Source organism: Myotis myotis, unplaced genomic scaffold (assembly GCF_014108235.1).
Source record: "Myotis myotis isolate mMyoMyo1 unplaced genomic scaffold, mMyoMyo1.p scaffold_m19_p_3, whole genome shotgun sequence".
Classification (NCBI taxonomy): Eukaryota; Metazoa; Chordata; class Mammalia; order Chiroptera; family Vespertilionidae; genus Myotis; species Myotis myotis.
In genome coordinates this window covers 5,778,344-5,799,863 of record NW_023416335.1, presented here as the reverse complement: position 1 = coordinate 5,799,863, position 21,520 = coordinate 5,778,344, and the positions used below count along the sequence as shown (strand labels likewise).

Here is a 21,520-nt window from a genome sequence, read left to right as displayed (position 1 = left end):
AGGCTCGGCCCACACACCGGGTGAGGGCCCCCACCCACGATGGCAGGACACACGATTAAAATTCGTGCCTCCGCAAAATTACAAGTTTGTTCTGGACCCACTTCCTGACCACCCATTGGTAACTGAAACCTCTCATGGAGCTCTGCAGGCCAGGGCTCCCCTCTCTCCAGCGCTGTCTCCAGGGGAACATACACTTCTCCAGAGTCTTGAGAGGGCCAAACCCAAGCTCCTCCAGGCACTGAGGCAGGCAGCCTTACGCGCATGCGTTTTGTTGTTGTTAATCCCAAGAGTTGTCCTTTTGCAAAGAAAGACAGCGACTGGGGCTGTGGGCATCCCATGGACTGGGAAGACGCAGTGATGAACAGGAGGGCGATGCCAGATTGAAGACCATCTCATGGTTCAAACTGCTCCCCTCCTAACCCAGGCCACAGCACAAGGGCACTGAGGACAGTTGCCTGGGCTGAAGGCCTATCTGTTACCGTGGTTCTCAACTTTCTGGCCCTTTAAATACAGTTCCTCATGTTGCGACCCAACCATAAAATTATTTTCATTGCTACTTCATCACTGTAACGTTGCTACTGTTATGAATTGTCATGTAAGTATCTGATATGCAGGATGGTCTTAGGCGACCCCTGTGAAAGGGTCGTTCGACCGCCAAAGGGGTCGCGACCCACAGGTTGAGAACCGCTGTGTTAGGAAGTGGCTGCCACTGCCCAGGGAAGCCAGCAATGCCAAACGGAACCAGGCCCTCTGTCCCGCGGGGAACAGCGCGCAGTCCTGTCCACTCTGTGGAGCACCATGACCCCCGCGCGGGTCCTATCACATCCTCTGCAAGACGAGCCGCCAACAGCGGGAGAGACGCAGGGCCGAGTGCGTGTCTGGGGCGCAGGTGGGAGCCTGTGCCCCGCTGAGGGTCTGCTCCCTGACCTGCAGACAGAAGGGAGGTATTTCCTCAGGGAGGGGACCAGCAGGCTGAGGGCAGAGCCCCCGGGATGTGGAGCGCTGGGTGAAGCCCCCAAAACGTCCAAATGCGGCCATAATTAGGATGTCACCCCAGCACACACGCACACGCCTACCTCCTATCAGAAACATCAGCTGGCAACGTGATGACTGTTACTTCCTAACTGCTACTTCCAGATCAGCAGCACGCGGACTGAAGAAGTACCACGTCTATTCCGCAAAACCAACCTATTCTACACATGCTATTGAAACTGCTCCCTGTAGGTCAGGGGGGTTGTAATTACTGGCAGCTAAGCCTTTCCTACCTGTAAAAAAAAAGGAGGGGAGCCCTAACCGGTTTGGCCTGCGGACTCAAGGGTCCCAGGTTTGATTCCGGTCAAGGGTATGTACCTTGGTTGCGGGCACATCCCCAGTAGGGGGTGTGCAGGAGGCAGCTGATGGATGTTTCTCTCTCATTGATGTTTCTAACTCTCTATCCCTCTCCCTTCCTCTCTGTAAAAAATCAATAAAATATATTTTTTTTAAAAAAAGGAGGGGATAATAAGAAATGCATGACCCCTTTTTGGAGACCCAAAGCTGCTTATTTCCATACTCAGACCACACGCTTATTATTAATAACTAGAGGCCCAGTGCACACAAAATCGTGCACGGTTAGGGTTCCTAGGCCTAGCCTGGCCTCCGTCGCACGGCCTCTGCCGCCCTGCGACGCTACGTGAAGCTCCCCGCCCCAGGATGCTCCGCAATGCTTGGGGCCCCTCGACTGCTCCACAAGGCTCCCCACCCCACCCCACCCCCCCGCGACTGCTCCACGAGACTCCCCAGCCCCACGACTGCTTCGCGAAACTCGCTGCCACCTGGGTGTCTGCTCCCCTAAGCTCACAGCCACCCCGCAAAGCACCCCGCCACCACCACTCAACAGTCCCCAGTCCTGCACTGCGGCCATCCCGCCCCTCCCCTCCATGGTGAGCTGGTGAGCAGCTCGAGGGCCGGGGCGTGGGGGGAGCCTGAGAGGTGCTCCATGCACTTCATGGTGACCATCGCCCGTTCGGTCGTGACGCCACCTAGCTCTTTATAGATATTAGGATAATAATAACTAATAACTGTTACTGAGCACAAATTATGCGCCGGGCACTATTCTCAAGGTTTGACATTTGCTAAGTAATCCTCAGAACAACCCCACGAGGAGGTGAGATTATTAGTCCCATGTACGCCCAGGACACAGAGAGGCCAGGCTACACGGCTGCCTCTCCCAACCCTGGGCCTGGAGTCACTAGTTGGCATTGACTTTTTCTTCAGCTGAAAACCACTGGAAACATCTGTGTGTGCAAAGAATTGATAACTGGCTTGGAAAAAGATCAAGGTCCATGACTGCCACTCATCAAGACAGGCTGTTCTGATCCTCAGAGTATGCTGCCGTTTTTGTACTAACACCACTTTTTTCTTGCTGTTTCATAGTCTGTTGATCTTTCGCTTGCTGCCCAGTTTCCATCTCCTAATTCTTTTATGGGTCTGGTTAAAAACACCATTTGCTTTACTGTAATTCTAAAGTGGAGGGTGAAGTACTACAGGTTTTTACTAAGAAAACTCAGACCTGGATTTGAATCTTAACTCCGGATAAAGTCCGAGATCAGATTCCTCATCAGCAAACTGATACATTCATAGTGCCACCCTCGTAGGATGGGTGGTTGAATTAAGTGAGAGACTATAACTGGCATCTTAGAGGCCCTCAATTAAGTGATGTACATTATTATCACAAATTCTACAATATTCTTTGGGAAAAACATTGTGTTTATCATGTATCTCTTCTGGGATATTTATCATTTTGAATGTTCATCTTGAATGGTACACTTATTTTTAATTTTTATCATTTATTTATTTTTATCTTGAACATCATCCTTTTCCACTTTACCTTTTAAGTCTATCTTGAATAATTTATTTTCAATATCTGTTTATGTATTTGTGCATTATGATTTCTTAATGTATTGTTTGTGAGTTTTAAAGACACATCTGCTCTCATAATGACAGCATTATTCCTTTCTTTTTAGAAAGAAAGCAGAAGACTCGAGAGGTCTTTAAGGAACTAGAATGAGCTCCTCCTCCCATCTAACACAATTGCATTTTAATTTGAAATCTACCAACTTGGAGTTTGGGGATTACACGAGAGGACTAGGTCATCTTTTGTGAGCACGCAGAAGTGGCATAAACAAGGTTTCCGGGGACCACGCCAATAACTGAAGAAGGAAAAAATAACCTATTTTCAAATACTAACGGAGCGGTCTCTGATATGGCAACAATTGATGTGCTAATGATAAATAATTTATCCATCCTCAGATTGCCCAAGGACATGAAAGTAATGACTCCATTTCATTAAGCCTTCTATAAAATTTAAATCTTTCCCTTATTTAGAGAAATCTTCCTCCTAATTATCCCAAATTAGTGTAATTCCAGACCTGGTTAGAGTTATTACATTGTCTAGGGCAGCGGTCGGCAAACTCATTAGTCAACAGAGCCAAATATCAACAGTACAACGACTGAAGTTTCTTTTGAGAGCCAAATTTTTTAAACTTAAACTACAGAGGTAGGTACATTGTTATTCACTTAATGAGGGCACTCCTAAGGCTTAGGAAGAGCCACACTCACGGGGCCAAAGAGCCGCACGTGGCTCGCGAGCCGCAGTGTGCCGGCCACGGGAGGGGAACGTTATACCCGTAGCAAGTCCCCCTGACAGCGGCCTTGTTAGAGGACCAATTTTTCTTGACTGGAGCCAGAGGAGAACACGGGTGGTCCTTCAGGGAAAAAGTCTTACGAACTGTCCTCAGATGGCAATCACTCTTCAGACAACTTCAACAGCGAGTTTTGGATAACGCTGAGAAAAAGATTCAGATTTTCGCCTATGGCATTTCTTTCCCATTTAGATTCGCCGTTTCGGTATCCGGAACACCATCACCAGGGAACCAGCCAGAAGATCTGGCGGAATCCACGATCACCTCATACACCGGCACCAGCGCTTCTGCAAGACCACAGCCCCCGGGGAGGTGACCAGCGCTGGCTCCACCCCCAGGTGACACGGGGGGGGGGGGGGGGGGGGGGGGGTCTGCTCTGATCCTGCTTGGCTAACTGCCAATCCTAGAAAAATGCGAATGTCTGGTTTTCCTACCTCTGCATTTCAGACTCAAGTGAATCAGTTATGAAATCACCCCATCAAATTAAATTTAAAAGGAAATGCCACCACAAACGCATGGCGTCAGCCTCCCCTCCCACTGGCAGGAGCAGTACATGGAGACCACGCTTTCCTGTGAGTCACACTCACCACGTTGCCATGGGTTACAGAACTCATCCTCCTTGACCGCCGAAAAACTGGGAGAAACTGCTAAGAATCGTCTCCGTGACCCTCCTACGGGGAATTGCAAGGACACTCTTTTCTTTCTCCGCCAAACTGAAGACTTTATCATATCCCTCTGACGTACTCTGAACCATACTGATTCTTAGCAAAGATACAATCCATTTACCCACTTCTAACCATCTACATTTTCATCATATTCATCAAAATGCCTAGCTTATTAATTTCTTGATTCCCTTGGACTGAATCCTATTTTACATCACTCAGACCCGTAAAACTCCTCCCTCTTTGCCCCGTGGTACCGTTATTTTAAATCACGGGGCTGGGTACTGTTACAGTCAGTTATTTGGATGCTGGCCTATTGTTATACTTGGAATAATGTTCCGTCTAAACTCTTACAACAACAGATGGTAAAAGATAGACTGCACTGAATCCAGGGTTTCTTCAGCAATTTTTCGCAAGTTAAGAAGAGTACAAGAGAACATGAGTCAGCAGGAGAAAACGGTTTACAAGTGAATGAAATTATATTTGGGGGAGAGGGAGGGGCTTCTTTCCATCTGAAGCTTCGAATTTGTTGTCAGCTATCTTTGTGCCAAACAAGTTGGTTCCTAGGAATTGGGCAAACCCTAACGATGTCAACCCGGCCAGGAGCAGGGCTGCCCACGGCATGACTGACAGCCAGTGGAGACAGCAGAGGGGCTCACGATGGAAGGAGAAACCCACTCCGAAGAGAAGGTAAGAACCAGCGGCCGGGAAAGATTCAGCCGTCACCTGACCCCCATCCCCACCCTCTGCCAGCTTTGGGAGGGGGCAAGGCCCGGGAAGCCTCAGAATTCCAGCTGGCAGAGTAGGGACTGTTTTCATGGAACGTACCTACACAAATACTGGAGGTCCGAGCCTTTGAATAAGCAGGAACTCGAACATCTTTCCTCTCCGCACAACAGAGGGAAAGCGCCAGGTGAACCCCGGGGGGAGTGAGAGAAAATATTTCATAATTGCTTAAAAATCAGGAGTTAATTTTACTAACAGCTAACATATAGGCGTTGGATACATACATGATTGAAAGTGTGTGTGTGTGTGTGTGTGTGTGTGTGTGAATAAGATCTCCGTTTTGTCATCTGTGCTGCTTCAAATACGAATTAGCGGCTGCCTCTGGGACTGTTCTGACTAAATGAGGTCATTCTTACACGTGCGCGGGCCGGTACCAAGTACATGCTCAGTAAACGGGTTCCCTTCCATGGGGGAAGGCGAGGGGGGTCAAAGGCTCCCTCTGGATATCGACATTTCAGGAGCCCTTGGGAGCTCTGCTGCTGTGTTAGGAAGCCTGTGCCTCAGCCCCAGGCCCTCCAACCTCTGGCTTCCCACCACCACACTGAGCAGAAGCCTGGCAGGACCTGAGTCCACGACAGACAGACAGACGCTGAGTAGCCGTGACCCACGCCTCCTGGGAGCCCCAGCCTCAGTCTTGGCTTCAGACGCTGCCTGGCTGCACTGGAGAGAGAGAACGTGCTTTCTCACCTCCGTCTGCACTTGACGACGGAAACCTCCCCTTCTGGCCCTGAAGATCAGGACGATGGGATGATACCACCACCTACGAGGCCTTCTGCCTCCCAAACGCATGTCCCCTGACATGCTCCACACGTGTCAATCACCCGCGCCGCGCAGGGCACAACACGCAGGAACACAAGGTCTGGAGCCTCCGAATCTAGGCTTCAGCCAGCCAAAGCCAGAGCCTGGACTGCACTTTGGAATCCTAATGAGAGGAGGCCTGTGAAGTTCCAGGAGTTGGCGAGAGCCATGCGAATGAAGCAGCTGCTCAGCACCCTTTCCTTCTCCTCTAGGTGCTTCCCCTCGGGCTTTGAGGAAGCGACACTGGGGCAGGGGTGGGGAGAGCGGAGAGGTGAAAATGAACAGGGGAAGAGGAGCCTCAGGAGTGGGTACAGGGGGAGTGGGAAGCGGGGAAGCTCCCAGTTCCCCGATCGGGATCGGGCCCACGACCGCCTGGAAAGCGAGGGGCGGTGGAGAGGGAGATGGTGGAGCTCTGTCCCCAGACCCCCAGGCCCTTCTCACCAGCTGCTCATGCAGTCCTACTGGAAACCGGACCCCTCGATCCCTAGCTGTCTGTAAGGGGGCACCTTGGCCGGAGGGGCGGGGCCGGCACTGCAAAGGAGGACAACGCCCTCGGTTTGGGGAGAGACCACTGAGCTCCACTTTCCAAACGGGCCTTGAAACGGGGACCTACTCTCCCAGCCCGTGTTCCGCACACTGAGTCCCGGGGACATCGTCTTATTGCCCACACAGGCCCACGCACACACGGCTCCGCCCTCGGCTCCCCCGGGCTATTTCTCCTTTACCTTCACTGAAACGTCAACAGGAAAGCCTTGAATTAACCGTGTCCGATCACACACGCGGAGCATCTTTCTCCTATTTTAGGTGAAGCCAAGTTCGCTGGGATTCATATCGCATAGGAATATTAAATACACGACGATTCTCTACCATTTTTCCTAAGAAGGAAATCCAAGGACAAGCAAGCCCACTTAGGTAAACGAATAATTCTGGAGATTTCTTAGGAGACCCCATACTCAAATCAGGAAGGAAGGGAACAGTTGGTTTCCGATGAAATGAGCACCAAACCGAAGAATCGGATTGACCTCTACTTTAGTTTTCAGCTCTCCTGACCCTGGACAAGTTGCCTGTCATCCATCTTCCTTTTAAAAAAAAAACCACAATATTTTTATTGATTTCAGAGAGGAAGGAAGAGGGAGGACGAGATAGAAACATCAATGATGAGAGAGAATCATCAATCAGCTACCTCATGCACGCCCCACACTGGGGATCAAGCCCACAACCTGGGCATGTGCTCTGACGGGGAGCCTAACCGTGACCTCCCAGTTCACAGGTTGACACTCAACCACTGAGCCATGCCAGCTGGGCTCGTCTGGGCTCGTGCCCTTCTTCTGCACCCTCGGGTGTAAAACATTTAGAAACGAGTCGATCCTGCAGAGTTATGTCCCTAAAGAAAGAATGATATAGTAGCAAAACTGTACTAGGTTCTTCCTGTGTTGGGCACCATGCTAATTATTTTGCATATATTTGCTCACTTATAATCCATACAACAACCATAAATCAGGAATAATTTTATCCTCATTTTACAGACAAGAAGCAGGATAAGCTGGTCATCTGAGATGCCGAGACTGCACAGGCAGCGAGTGGGGGCCGGGCCCCAGAGCCTCTGGCTGCAAACCTAAGTCACACGCTCTGCTATCTGAAGTCATTCACGGACCTCCGGCGGCAGCCAGCATCGCAAAGGCAGCAAGCCCCCTGGCCCCACGCCCGCACTCATCGTTCGACTCTTCTGGGCTTGCTCTCTCCCTGGCTAAGCGCACCTCTTAAAAGCATTTTTAAAAAGTGTACCAACAGTCGTAACCAGTTTGGCTCAGTGGGTAGAGCGTCGGCCTGTGGACTGAAGGGTCCCAGGTTCGATTCCGGTCAAGGGCATGTACCTTGGTTGCGGGCACATCCCCAGTAGGGAGTGTGCAGGAGGCAGCTGATGGATGTTTCTCTCTCATCAATGTTTCTAACTCTCTATTCCTCTCCCTTCCCTTCTGTAAAAAATCAATAATATATATAAAAAAGTGTATCAACAGCTACTCATTGTTTGTTATAAATAACCAGTGGGCCAGTGTGGAGGGAAAAAAAAGTCTAAATACTCTTTTCAATTTAAAACCACGCAGACGAAACTTCAAATGCGTTTCCTAGGTTTCTTGTCCCATTATAACGTAAGCTTCAGCACCTAATCTAAAGTGAGGTTTTATCTTAGAAGTTTAGTGCATTCACGAAAGCTATATTGTTTCATAATTCCACCAAAGACTCATGTGGCATTTTTAAAATCCCAGGACAGACGCCTGTATACGTACCACCGGGTGGATAGCTAACCTGCCAGCTCACTCCTCCGGCCCACGTGAATGGACCAAGACTACCGATCAGCCCCCAGTTACCCTGGAGGCCTCGCTCTTAGCATCAACCTCCGGGCACCGACTCAGGCTGCGGTGAAAGAAAGAAGTGCAACACAGAGGTCCCGACGTCACTGCCACCGCCGGGAATGCTAGCAGGGCCATGGGTCCCCTGCGACCTACCGGCTCCATACCTGGCGCCTGCTACAACACAACCAAGCAAGACATGAGCCATGTCCTCAGAGTTTATGTCTAGAGGGAGGGCCCGACAAGAAAATGACAACTGCCTTGCAAATAGCTCAGAGGTACGCAGGCGTGGCTCGTCACCCCAGCCCGCGGCGCTGCCTCCAGCGGGAACAGGTGAGCTGAGTTTGAAACACGAGGTGGCCGGATGCCAAGGGCAGGGGAACTGGCATTCGTGGGGAGGGCCTGGGACGAAGGGCCCTGGGAGCTTGTTACAGAATGAAGGGGTCGTGGTTGCAAAGTAAAACCCGACCATACTTCCTGACATCCATCGCCTACACGCAGTTTCTGCTCCGTGTCAGGCTTGGAAGGGACAACTACCAAGGTTCTCCGTGTCCTCTGGGTTCTTAGTTATCTGTGAGGGAACCAATGCTGCCTCTTTTAACAATACTAATGACCAATAACACAGATAGGATGTTTCCTATGCGCCAAGCTTATTTCTAAGTGCTTTACCTACATGAATCCACCAAAACCTAATGGTATGCACCGTTACTATTCCCACTTCGCAGGCAAGGAAACGGAGGCCCTGAGGAAATAGGTCCCTGTCCGAGGCCATCCAGTCAGAAACGGAGAGGCGGGGTCGTATTTCTGCTCTGAATCCTGGCCTTTTGTTTACAGAAATGCGCTGGGTCACGCAGAGGGCCACAGGGAGGCGTGGATCGGTGAGGACTCTCGGGCAGCCGTGACCAAGCACAGACACTGTGGCCGGCAGCACACGGGACGCCCCCTGCGGCTGCCCCACTGCCATGGAGTGCCATCTTCCTGCAACACCACGGAGGGCAGAGTGTCATTGGTGAGGCCAAGGTCATGCCCATGCCCTCGATCTCAGGCAGTCCAAGAAAGCAATCCCAGGGCAAGGTCAGCATCTGCAGAGAGGAACGAGGTCCTGCCTCCCACCACGGGCCACAGGTGGTGCATGAGGTCGCTGCTCTGCTGAAACAAAACACCACGGCTGGGTGGCTGGAAACAAGCCAAATGCATCCTCTCACATCTGGAGGCTGAGGACAGAAGCAGGCGCGTTTCCCTCCGAGGTCCTGAGGGAGAATCCGCCCCAGGCCCCTCTCCTGGCTTCTGCTGGTGACCAGCAATCGCTGGCCCACCTAGGCCGGTGGACACGTCGCTGTCTCTGCCTCCTTCCTCACCTGGCCTTCCCCCTGCAGCTGTGTCTCTTTTCTTCCTATAAGGACACCAGTCATACTGGATTCAGGGCCCATCCCACTCTGGTATGACTGCATCTTAATTTCCCCTGCAAAGACCCTATTTCCAAGTACGGTCATAGCCACAGGTACCCGAAGTTAGACTTGAACATATCCTTTGGGAGGATAGACTCAGCTCATAACCGTAGGAAATGACAGAGGAAGGGGGTTCAGATGACGGGCAGCCAAAAAAATGACAGGTATCCAAGGTACCTCAATCGCTATGGGGGCCTTCATTTCATCTCACAATGAAATGATTTCAAAGCAAAAGCTGGATATGCCCAAAGCAAGAAAAGGTCTAAGAGCAGTCTTAAGGGAACCAGCTAGCTAGGAATTGGAGTCGGGTTGCACTGGGGGTGAACTGGGAGCTGGGTGGGGCCTCCCTCTCGAACCGCACCCATCAGAAAGACAGGCCTTCTCCCTGCAAGCCTGGCAGGCATCTGCCAGACAGCTCTCTTTTATCTTCAGAAAGAGAAGACTTGGCCTGGAGGGGCCATCATGGATGTAAGCAGAAAGATAAATGGAGATTTTAACTGTGAATATGAGTTACCTAAGCCATAATTTTTCAACTGAATAGGTATAAGACAGATGTTTAAAATATACGTTATTTACAGAGCTGGTCTGGTCTTTTGTGCTGCTACTTGTATTGCTCTAACTTTTTCCAAACCCTGACTATAAATATCAAAAGCATATCCCTTTCATCAACAATCCAATAGCTTCTGAATGAATGCAAACACTAATAAAACAAGTCCTAGAATTAAAAGGCACTTTGTTTTTACAGACAGGAGAGCAGTCGGTCTCCAAGAAATCCTAACCTCAACGGCCCAGGCTTTCAGAAACCCAAGTAGGACTCAAAGTTACGGGAATCCAACCAATCCTCCACCTGCTGGAAAGTAAATCAGTCATCGGTCCCCTTTAAGATACGGAGCATGAAGTACAAAAAGCTAAGCTAGCCTGGCTGGTGTGGCTCAGTGGTTGAGCGTCAACCTATAAACCAGGAGGTCATGGTTTAAATCCTGGTCAGGGCACATGCCCAGGTTGCGGGCTCGATCCCCAGCAGGGAGTGTGCAGGAGGCAGCCAACCAATGACTCTCTCTCATCATTGATGTTTCTATTTCTCTCTCCCTCTCCCTTCCTCTCTAAAATCAATAAAACTGTATCTATAATAATAAAAGTGTAATATGCTAATTAGACCAGACGTCCTTCCAGACGAAGCCGGGGCTGGGAGGGAAGCCCAGGTCCCGGGTGCCAGAGGGAAGCTGGTGCCAGCAGCCGGGAGAAGGAATGCCTACTCTTGCACGAATTTCATGCATCGGGCCTCTAGTTTAAAAATAAAAAGCTAAGCTATTCTCATGTTCCCAACTAACGTGGCTAAGTGGGTGACCTCCAGATACACCCCGAACCCTAACTGTTCACCTGTGTGCCTAAAGGACCTCTCTGCTTGGACGATCAACACATAGGCCCCAAATGGAGCTCATCGCCTGCTCTACTCCCCCAGCTTCCTGGTCAGCCATTGCTTTCTTCCAGCCAAAATCTCTGATTCACCTTTGATTTTCTCCCACCTCTTAAATCGAGTCAGTTACGGTGAAGAGTCAGTTCCTTGTTCTCCCGATTCTCCCTTCCCTCTCCACTGCCCATCCCTCCTTCCGTGGCTGCTGCAGGCTTTCCACCACGAGGCATGAGGACCACTTGGCAGGTGACGGGAGGTCCCTTCAGTTGAGTATTTTTCACTGAAAGAGTAACGCATTAATTCTAATGGGGATTAGAAACTGTAATTATCAAATGAAACTTTTACTTTCACATAAAATATAACCTCTTTTCAATTCATTTAAATAAAGAAGTGGGTCAAGTTAATGGGAAATATGACATAAATAACAGGTGGTATACAGACATGGGTAGGAGAACCTTGAGGGGGGAGTGCTGATGCCTAAGCGCTGGAAACCACTGCTGTGTGGGGGTCCCCCATCACCTACTACTTGACCCCATCGCCCCTCCACCACCTGCCGGCCTCCTGGCCTCTAGACTCTTCACGTGCCCTGCAAACCACAGCTGGTCCCCTCTTCCAAAACCACTCCTCTCATCGCTTCTCTCCCCAGCTCACCCCATACACTCTGAACTCCACCTACGTTTCAGATCCCACCGGCTCGCTCCACATTATCTCCAGTTACTCCCCGAAGTGACAGCATGACCAACCTCACGTAGACATTTTCACTCCCAGCTTCATGCCGGGGTTCCTGCTGCCTCCACAACCTCCCCCTCATCTTTCTCCTTCTCTGTCTCTTGGAATCCTACCCAGTCCTTCACGACACAAGCAAGTCCTCCCTCCAGGCAGCCTTTTCGAATTGACATTCTTCTACTCTCTGACCTGCTATTCCACTTATGCCAGCCGTACCCACCGCCCCGCTGGGCTCTTGATTATATGCTATTAGTTACTGTTTTCTAATGGTCGGCTCGTTGAGAGCTGTGGTCCTGTCTACCACTGCAGGAGGAGGCCCCTGGTCTACCACTACAATAAGAGGTCCTTGGAGAGTAGAATCTTATATCTTTGCAGACATTTATGTACGTGAATATATATTTATTCCATAGTTATGAGAGGATGACTCACATTAGGAGTTCAAACCATCTCTTCATCCAACTTTTTAAGAGAAGCCATGTTTTATTCATTCATCCAATAAACATTGACTGAGTGCCTGCTGTGTGCCAAGCTCTGTGGTTGCTGGCAAAACAGAGACGTGAATAAAACACGTATGGCCACTGAGGGACTTGCCAGCTAGCGCAGGAGACACACACGTAAACTCCCAATGCCACGCGATGTGACCAAGTCGCCATAGCACTAGTACCTAACAAATGCCAGGAGGGGTTCCTCTGGAAAGGATTGGAGGAAGACTTAGAGGGAAGGGGAGAGTGGGTGGCTCTGGAAGGGGGAGAATTTCTGGAGTCTGGAGCACAGGGTGGGGGGGGGGGGGGAGAGAAGAAGTGCTTGGAAAGGTGGCCTGGTCATGCCATGAAGAGCCTTGGTCCAGATCCTCATCCCCAGGCCGGAGAGGCAGTAAAAGGAGATGGAACATGACCAGCTTTGCTTCAGGAGAGGTTTAAAAAAATAAAACCGCCTCTGGGCACACGTGGAGGAGGAACTGGACTGGAAGCAAGGCCAGTCTGGAAGATATTATAACGGAAGCGAAGGTTTAAACAACAGAGATGGGGGGGGGGGGGGGCAGATTGTAGAAACATCTAGGAGGTAGACATCATTAGGCGTTTCTGACCAACGGGTTATGCATTCCACTGTCAAATAAAAATAGCCTAGGGATGAACTACTTAAGGGAGAGTTCATTATCAACTTACAAAATTACCCATGTCATCTCCTTCTTGCGTGGCCGTGACTAAGGTTAATCAAGAGTTGACTAAAGTCTATATCCTTACAAACTACAAGAACCTCTACTTTATACCGTATAGATTAGGCACACACAGGTGTCCAGGACGGATCTACGAAAACCTGTCCCAAATTCCCGCGTCAGCAAATCGTCCCAGCCGCGAAGATCTCACCAGATGTTGCTTCTGGGTTATACCTGCACTGAGCATACGCGATCCTGTACCAAAGAACATAGCATTGTCTGAACTGTCCTGACTCTCAGGGTATAATATATATAGGGAGTTGAAGCCAGAATTGCTCCGGAGGTGTAAAAATGCTCAGGGTTTCATACAATATGCTCATATTCCTTTTTTCGAATAAAAAAGCTCACCAGAGTGTAAAAGGCATTGAAACACCCAGGGAGGTGACCTTTGGTAAGCACAGTGTTCCCCTGGGAAATAAAGAATAAAGCCATTCACCACCGCGTGCAATATCCCTCACGTCCACTTGCCTGGTGAAAGCAGTCAACACGGGTAGTTTCAAATTAAAACCCGGCCAGGGCAGCGAGGCTGAAAACGGATCTCTGAGAGCAAAGAGGGAAGCGAAGGCAACAGGATGCTGTTTATGGAAACGTGTATATGATTGCAACTTGCCAGGTGTTTATCCATCACGTCCCCACACCAGTCCCCTGGCCACCAGGACAGGCCCTAAGGTGCAGACAGTTACTGCAACGCTTGGGGGGGACAGGAAATAGGATTCCTTTGCAAAATGAGCACTTCCCCCACATGCCCCCACATACGGAGGCACGTGACTCCAATAAGCAGAAAGGGCAGAGGTCATGCCTAACGTTTTCTGTGTAAGCGCTCGGAAACCCTGCGCCGGCTCATTACAGACCCCCTGCCCAGGCGGTTCTGTAACGGGAGCGTGGACCTGGGGGACCTGTCCAGACAGGAGGGGGTTATGTGACTCGCCAGGAGCACAGCTGGTTTGTGGCAGGCCCAGATCAGAACCTCGCTGTCCATTCTCCGCTCTCAGAAAATCCCCCCCACCCCCATCTCTTAAAATAACAGGACACGAGGAACTGGGACACTACCAACGGTGCCCCAGAACTCATTTCTATAAAATGAAAACTAATAAACGAATGAAGGTGGTGTGCTGCCCAGTCCTCCCTCTGTTTATAATAGATCAACGGGGGGGGGGGGGGGGGGGGACCAAAAAAACCGGATTTACCCTGTCTTAATATGTCAGTTTGGGGGCCTTTGTTTCATCTTTTCAAATCCTTTAAAACGATAGTGTGAAAAGTGCTTCATTGCTCTTGAAAGTGGCAAACATCAAACTAAAAGTGCCATGATGGGGGGGGGGGGGGGTCTCCTTCATAAGCAACACTTTTTATGAACAGGCTCCATAGAACTTTATAGTGGAAAACCGCTTTCCAATCTTGACCAATAGAATGCCCAAACCCGGTGACATTACATGTGGGATGTAAAGGGGCACCCAGCCTCAGGGCTAGGGAAGGGGACCGAGAGTACAGTGCAAAGTTAACAGCATCATTTGTGCCAAGGGGTCAAAGTTCACACAGTTCTAACAGGATCAGCAAAAGGCTCGGGGCCATGAACACCATCCCAGGGAGGCACATGAGCATGCTTTCCTCTGTACAGCACTGCGGACCACAGAGAGCGCCCTCTGCGTGGGGAGTTGTACTTTCACCTCTCGTTTTAGCAAATGAGGAAGAATGATCCCACACCCATCTGCTCTACCCCCTTCTCTTCTTCGATTATTCATCTTGATCTGAACAAAAGGCAAGACTTCCCACCCGCCCCCCCACCCCCACCCCCTTCTACCCAGAAACTCACACTGGGAAATTAATCTTCAAGATGAACAATGAACTCATCGCGTGGCTTGTGAACTTGCTGGTTGCCAGGAGGCCTGTGAATGCTTAGGATTATTTTTGATTTGGCAGCACCAATCGGGGGCTTTCACCGTCATATAAGGCATGGCCAGCAAGATTTAAAGTTTCGGAATCCTCTAACTGCCCTTCGCAGGATATTTTTAAGTTTTAAAGGCGTCTACTCCAACCTCTAGAGCTTAAGTGTAGTTTATCCTGAAGGTGTACAACCACAACAACAAAAAACAGGCTAAATGTCAAGGGTATTGCTGTAAATCACATTTCAAACTGGTAATTACTTATTAGTGGAGAAAAGACTGCTTGAAAGGGTGCTGTCTCATTGGAAAGCTATTATGGAATGCCTGCAATTTTGCCTTAATAAACGGAGTAAAACTTGAAGTACCTACTCTGTGATAGGGACACCAGACCACAAGAACAACTATTAATAAAATTTCCAAGGATCTCTCTCTTTATCTAAAGTTAAAAAAAACAACAGCAATACATGTTTCCCCAGAGTTTTTTTAGGAATATTTGTTGGGGGGGATTTCTAAAAAGCCTCAGTGAAGTGATTTAATTTAGTATATCTCTGAAGAGGCTTGCCTTATCCTCTGAACCCAACAAGAGAAAGTTCTTTATACTCACAGTGAAGTCTGATGATACCAGCAGTCATCATGCTAAGTGACTGGACCAACAGAAAGAAGTAGGGAAAGCCTCCTGTGTTCCCAAGCTGCCCCGTTCTCCATTTCCTGTGACAAAGGTTCTGTTTGTATCTAGAGCCGCTAACCTGACCCAAGTGGACTTCCTCTGCATTTCCTAAGAGAAAGAGACCTACCGGTACATGATCTCAAAGTGTTCCCATGCCCCATCTATTCCTGCCAACGCTCCTATTTGGAAAGGAGCCATATTTGAAAAGGAAATTGATAAGATCCTCCCCGCCCCCAACTAAAAATAAAGATGCATATGCGCACGGCTTCATCTACCCTCCCAGGGTTCACTGTAGGTGTCTGAACATTCACAATTCCCCGCCACTGGCGATAACACCTTTTCTTATGCGCATCAGCTAACATTTAAGATAAAGAATAAATGGCAGCCTTTCCTCCCTGGACAAAGCCAGGTGATAAGCCATCTGGGAGCCCCAGAAGAATCTAGCAAGGCTCTGGGGGGGGGGGGGGGGGGGGGGGGGCACTTCCAGAAAACGCTGAATGAATGGCAGGGCTCTTCTTACCCCGCCTTTTGGGTTCCTTTTCTCAGAGGCAACCTAACATTGAAGCTGCACAGAGAACCACCAACCGGCCTGAGGCAGCGTATCCTTCGACATCACCCTACGCCTGCTTACCCTTTGCAGGTCAAGAAATGAAACGAGGAAAGAGAATCAAGTGAAAATGCCTGGCAGAACTGGCCACAGCGGAGAAGTTCTTTGGGGAAGAATGAAAATGTGATCCTAATGAAGCTAGGCCAAGACAAACAAAAACAGGCTCCGAACAAACGTGCCCGAGATCATTCAACAAGAGCCCTGCAGGTCTGCTGAAGGAATTATGGCCACCTGCCTCCTGTAGCTTCACACTTGGTCTGAGCACTGGCCTGTTCAATGTGGAATGAAGCCATTCGAACCCTTACGCACACAAAACCTGGATCACCTGAACACTCCGTGCAGATACGGGTTTACGTACACATGTGTTTTGAGGTTGGATTTAGGTGTGCTTCAAAATTGACTCCTACAGCAACCACAGCTGCAATGGACTTAAATTACTGAAGTACAAACTGCAGTTGTCACTTCCTTTGCAGATTTGGCTGTTCGTGAAAGAAAGCCCAGGGAGCCTTAGTGCCAACATCCTTATGTCGCTAGGTTTGGCAATAAAAAACGATGGTTATTTTATTTAGGTCTTATATTCAGGGAAATGCGGTCACAAGACATTTTTACAGCATGAGATACTGCCCCAGTGTTTTAAAACTTGCTGTTTTCGGAGGAAGACAGTGGGTTAGACTCTTAAGTACCAACCACAAGCTTAAAGCAATCTTCCCAGTGAAGACCGGACTGGCAATGACTGGGGTTAGATGTACTTTCATTACGCGGTGTTTAGAAGAAAATTAACTCTTCTGGGATGAAAAACAAACAAAAACTGATGTCTTGCACATGACTGCATACACATGGTCAACCGTTAAGTCAGGAGAAAACCAGGAAAGAGCGCCAGCATTTCCTCCCTTCAGCCTTTCCTCGGGGTTTTTATCCCTGGGTTCCCGAGTCACACACCAAAGCCCTTCCGTGGTGTTTCCCAGGGAACCTGCCTCCTTCGGAAACGCCTAGGCCGGCTCTGCCTTTTAAGATGCAGCCCTTTTCGAAGCCTTCGGTTCCATTCACCGTTTTGTTTGCCCTTCCCGTCTGACATGCAAAGACACAATACAGCCTCCCTTCTTTCCACACAACCGAACCCAAAGCAACATATGTTAAATGCACACAGAATCATGTGAGCGCTCAATCCGCATACACGCCAATACCCCACAGAACGCATTCAATGAGCTCCAACAGAGTTGGCTGCGTGCACACGGCCGAGTCGGGAATGTATGCGGGCTCTTCCCTGACTCAAACCATTCAGACCTGTGCATGGAACCTGCTCCCTTTCCCGGAAGGGGGGCTGTTTAAATGCCCACGGGGATAACTGGCCACCATGCAGGCGCCAGCCAGCCCCGGGCTGCGGGCGACCCTGGGCGCAGGCTCCCCCACCGAGCTCCCGGAGGCTGCTGCTCGCAGCTGGCGGGCATTCATCCCCCGCAGCCCCAATGCCCGGCGCGGCCCCCTCCCTATTTTACCTAACTAATGGCTCTCCAACCCCATATTGAGAGGGCCTGCTGTGGATCTTGCGGAGGTACAAAATGGTGGATGTGAGCTAATTTTTTTCCTGCTTTCCCCATAACTTATCGCATCCATCAGCGCCCGGCCTCCCCTGCCAGCACCCCGGGAGCGGCGTGGGGAGCCCGCCCCGCGGCCCAGGTCCGGGGGCAGCCACGCGGTTACCAACCTGATGTCATGTAGCCCCGCGAAGCCTGGGGCGCGAAGGCCGCGGGGAAGCGCTTGTGCAGGCGGTAGTCCTTCTCGCTGCGGGACCTCATTCGGTCCGAGGCCCGGTCGGAGAAATCCGCGCTAGGCCAGGCTCGCCGCAAGGTTGTGCTGCGGGTCTTCTTCATGGTGCGGAGGGCGACCTGCTGCCCCGATCCTGGGGCCTCAGTGCCGGGGCGCAGCGTGCGGCTTCATCCGTCTACGGCGGGCACGACCCGGGCGCACACGGCGCGCATTTTCCCAGCCCCTCCTCGTCGGTGTCTACACCGCCAGCAGCGGGTCCGGCCCTCCCCACGCCCCCACACCCCCGCACGGCGAAGGCTCCGATTTTACACACGTCCCACAATGCATTACACTTCATTTGCAATCCGCCCGGCTTATAGCTTCCAGATTCCAGGGGGAAAGGCACGTTAGGAGGCTCCCCGGCCGGGAGGAGGCGGGGAGGGGGCGGGCGGGGTGGGGGCGCCGAGACTTGCAGCGTGGAAGCGATGGGAGCGCAGACAATGGCCCGATTCAGCGCAGGAGTGCTGAGCCAACCGGGAGCCCGGCACAAAAGACCCAAACAAACAAGGAAGCCCCAGCCTCCGGGGCCGCCCCGGGATCGGGCTCCCGGGCAGCCAGAGGGGCGGCTCAGCGCGAGGCGTGGGGATGACAGTGTCCCAGCCCGGTCCCCCTGGGCCTACCCGCCGCGCGGCCCGCAGTCCCGGGTGCGGGCGGGCGCTGCCTCCCCTGCAGTCCTCGGGGGGCCGTCTTCATCCCAGAGGCTGGGGCGCGCGGCGCGTGTGCATCGGGCTCCGGGCGAGCTCTGCGGGCGGCAGCTGCGGCCGGGGGCTCCGCCGGATCCAGGAAGAGCAGGAGGCGTCCTCGCGGCTGCAGCGTCTCGTCAACCTGGCTCCTTCCCGGGCTCGGGGTGGTGTGCGTGCCTGTGCGCGTGTGTGTGCGCGCGCGCACGCGTGGGCCCCGACACGCATGTGCCCCCTACACATGCATGCTCCGACTCACTGGCCAGGGCGGCGACGGAGCCATGGCTGCCGAGGATGCGGAGCGCGCCGCCCGACACCCGCACGGTGGCACCGCGGCTCGGGTTCGAGCGCGCAAAGCGGCTCCCGAAGGGCAGGAAGCGGGGCGGACGCCCGGTCTCACGCTGATCGCCCAGCTGCCTCCAGTCCGCGCGCGGATCCGGCCAGGCTTCTGGTTTCCCGGTGAAACGCCCCGCGGAGGCGCTGGGGCCTGGGCTGGCGCCCGGGTTGCAGGCCGAGCTGGGGTATTTACAGATTTTGCGGAGGGGCCCTCCCCCTCGCAGGCAGGGAGAGAGACCGCGCGGCGGGGACCGGGGTCTGCGGGGCCCAGCTCAGCCCACCTGCGCCAGCCCCTACGTCAGCCGGAGCCGGGGAGGGGCCCCCCGCGAGCTCCTCCAACAGCCGCAGACGCCGGGCGCCCGGTCCCCGCCGCCGGGAGGACGCAGTGGCGGGGCTCGGCTCTCCCTCTCTCCCGGAGCCCCGGCGGGAGCCACAGCCAGCCGCTAACCGCCTGCAGCTCCCCGGCGCCGGCTCCCAGCCCGCCCGGCTCAGCTGTGGCCGCTCCAACCACCAATCGCTAGAGGACAGCGGGCGCGGGGAGGCGCGGCGGGAGGCGGGGGCGCGGCGCCCCAGCCCAGGCGCCGGCCGGAGGCGCGGGGCCGCGGGGCCAGCGGAGGTCCGGGCGAGCCGCCGCATGGCCGTGAGTCCCCGCGACGCTGCTGCTACCGGCGCTCCGCCAGCACTCGGCTCCCTGCTTGGGTTTCCAACGGCGCTCCGGTGTTATGCACAACAAAAACAAGCCTCCGTTTTCTTTTTCCACATCGTGTTTTATGTCGCCTCTTTGAGCGGGTTTCCCATTTGTGACGATGCCCCGTTCAAGATCATTTTCCTTATGTTGCGGTTTCATAACCACAGGTGCCTTGGTGGAGAGACGGGGTTCTAAAACGTATGGGGCTATGATCTTAAGCTGATACCGGGGGAAAAAAAAAAAAAAAAAAAAGCCAGCGGGCTCTAAATGGTTAAGATTCAGTTCTAGCATAATTCAGTGCTATTCCAAAGCTTGAATTCTTTTGGGGGGGGGGGGGGAGGGAGGCAGCAAGGTTTTGGAGAACCGTGCAGAGCAGGACGGGGTTTCAGCCACAAGCATTACAGAATCCAGAACTAGAGCCCCCATTCAATATCTCAAGGCTGCCCTCTGTAACCTGAGGCTAATGTAACTAATCTCTCTCTCTTGGGATACCCACGGTATAAAACAAACAAATAAAAATCATTAAGTTTCATGGAACTTATATTTACACTAATCTAAGCTTATGACTAACTGTAAACCAATTAACTAATGTTCAGTGACATTTTTTAAAAGTTAGAAAAGGATAGTCCCTCCCCCCACCAAAGACACATTTTGCCAAAAATGTCTTCTTTATTGTAAGAGGACTACTCAGAACAGAAAGACTACAGCTATAGAAGCTACAGAAGACTAAATGTGTAAAGAAACAGAAAGGTAATAAACAATATTGCATTGATGAATGCAGAAGATATCAGCATTTACGTATCTTATTCAATTCAAAAACAATTACTCAGGACCTCCCATGAGCCGAAAGCGGTTATATGACTGATTACAGTAGTAATGACTGAAGGCTAATGGTGATTGCTGTGGCAACGGTGCTATTTATTCATTCCGCACATAATTATGGACTGTCTAGTACAGGCCTGCACTGGGGTGGGTGTTGGGCAAACAGAGTACCACATGGTCCCATGCAGCTTCCGGTCTAAGGAGTAAGCAAATAAGTGCACAGATTGAGTGCATTCTACAAAGAAGAACAACCTCTCTGGGAAAATGACAGTTCACCGGAAACCTACAGGGTGAGGAGTCATCCCAGCAAAGAGTGGGGAAATGATGTTACAGAAAGTGGGCACAGCACATACAAAGGCCCTGGGGTGGGAAGGAATCTTGGCTTCTGTTGGGAGAAGAGAAAGAAGGCCAGTGTGACTGGAGTTGGAGCATGAGAGAAAGGTGTGTAATGAGGTCATGGAGGAAGGCGAGAGCCAGATCATACAGTGACTTGCAGACCATGTGAGGGGTTTTGTATTCTATTCCAAGTGCAGTGTGAGCCACTGAAGGGCTGTACGGAAAAGAAAAGAAAAAAAGCAATGTTTTAGGATTTCTATGAAGAAGGGCTTGAGGAGACAATCTGTTTGAAGGGAGGGGTCAGCCCAGAATTTTCTGGAAAGTAAGTTTGAATTGCAGTTAACTTAAACCAGAAATATTCATTGTTCCTATGGAAGAACGGGGAGGGGTAGCGTGAGAGAGATTATGGAAAGAGATCTACACCTCCACTCAGGCACCTCTAAATGCGGGCCTAGCAGGGGAGTGACATCATCGAGTGTCCATACTATCAGCAGATGCCCTTGCAGCCAACGCCACAAAGCTGGGCACAGAGGATGCAGGCAGTAAACAGGCTGAGGTGGCTGAATCCGAGCTGAGAGCAAAGTAGGAGAGGATGGGCCGATAAGCAATGTATC

General features: G+C 51.5%; 1 protein-coding gene across 5 annotated transcripts in view; it reads right to left on the bottom strand.

Annotated features, from left to right (window-relative positions):
• The window catches only part of STOX2 (storkhead box 2), a 195,851-nt gene that overhangs the window by 82,203 nt on the left and 92,128 nt on the right, over positions 1–21,520 (bottom strand). The window contains exon 1 of one of the 5 annotated variants that reach the window (XM_036298317.1): positions 17,944–19,557. The exons of the other annotated variants lie outside the window; for them this stretch is intronic. Within the exon in view, the coding sequence (XP_036154210.1) occupies positions 17,944–18,109 (166 nt within the window). The 5' untranslated portion in view covers positions 18,110–19,557. Of the gene's footprint in view, positions 1–17,943; positions 19,558–21,520 lie in introns of those variants that run through there. 5 annotated transcript variants of the gene reach the window in all.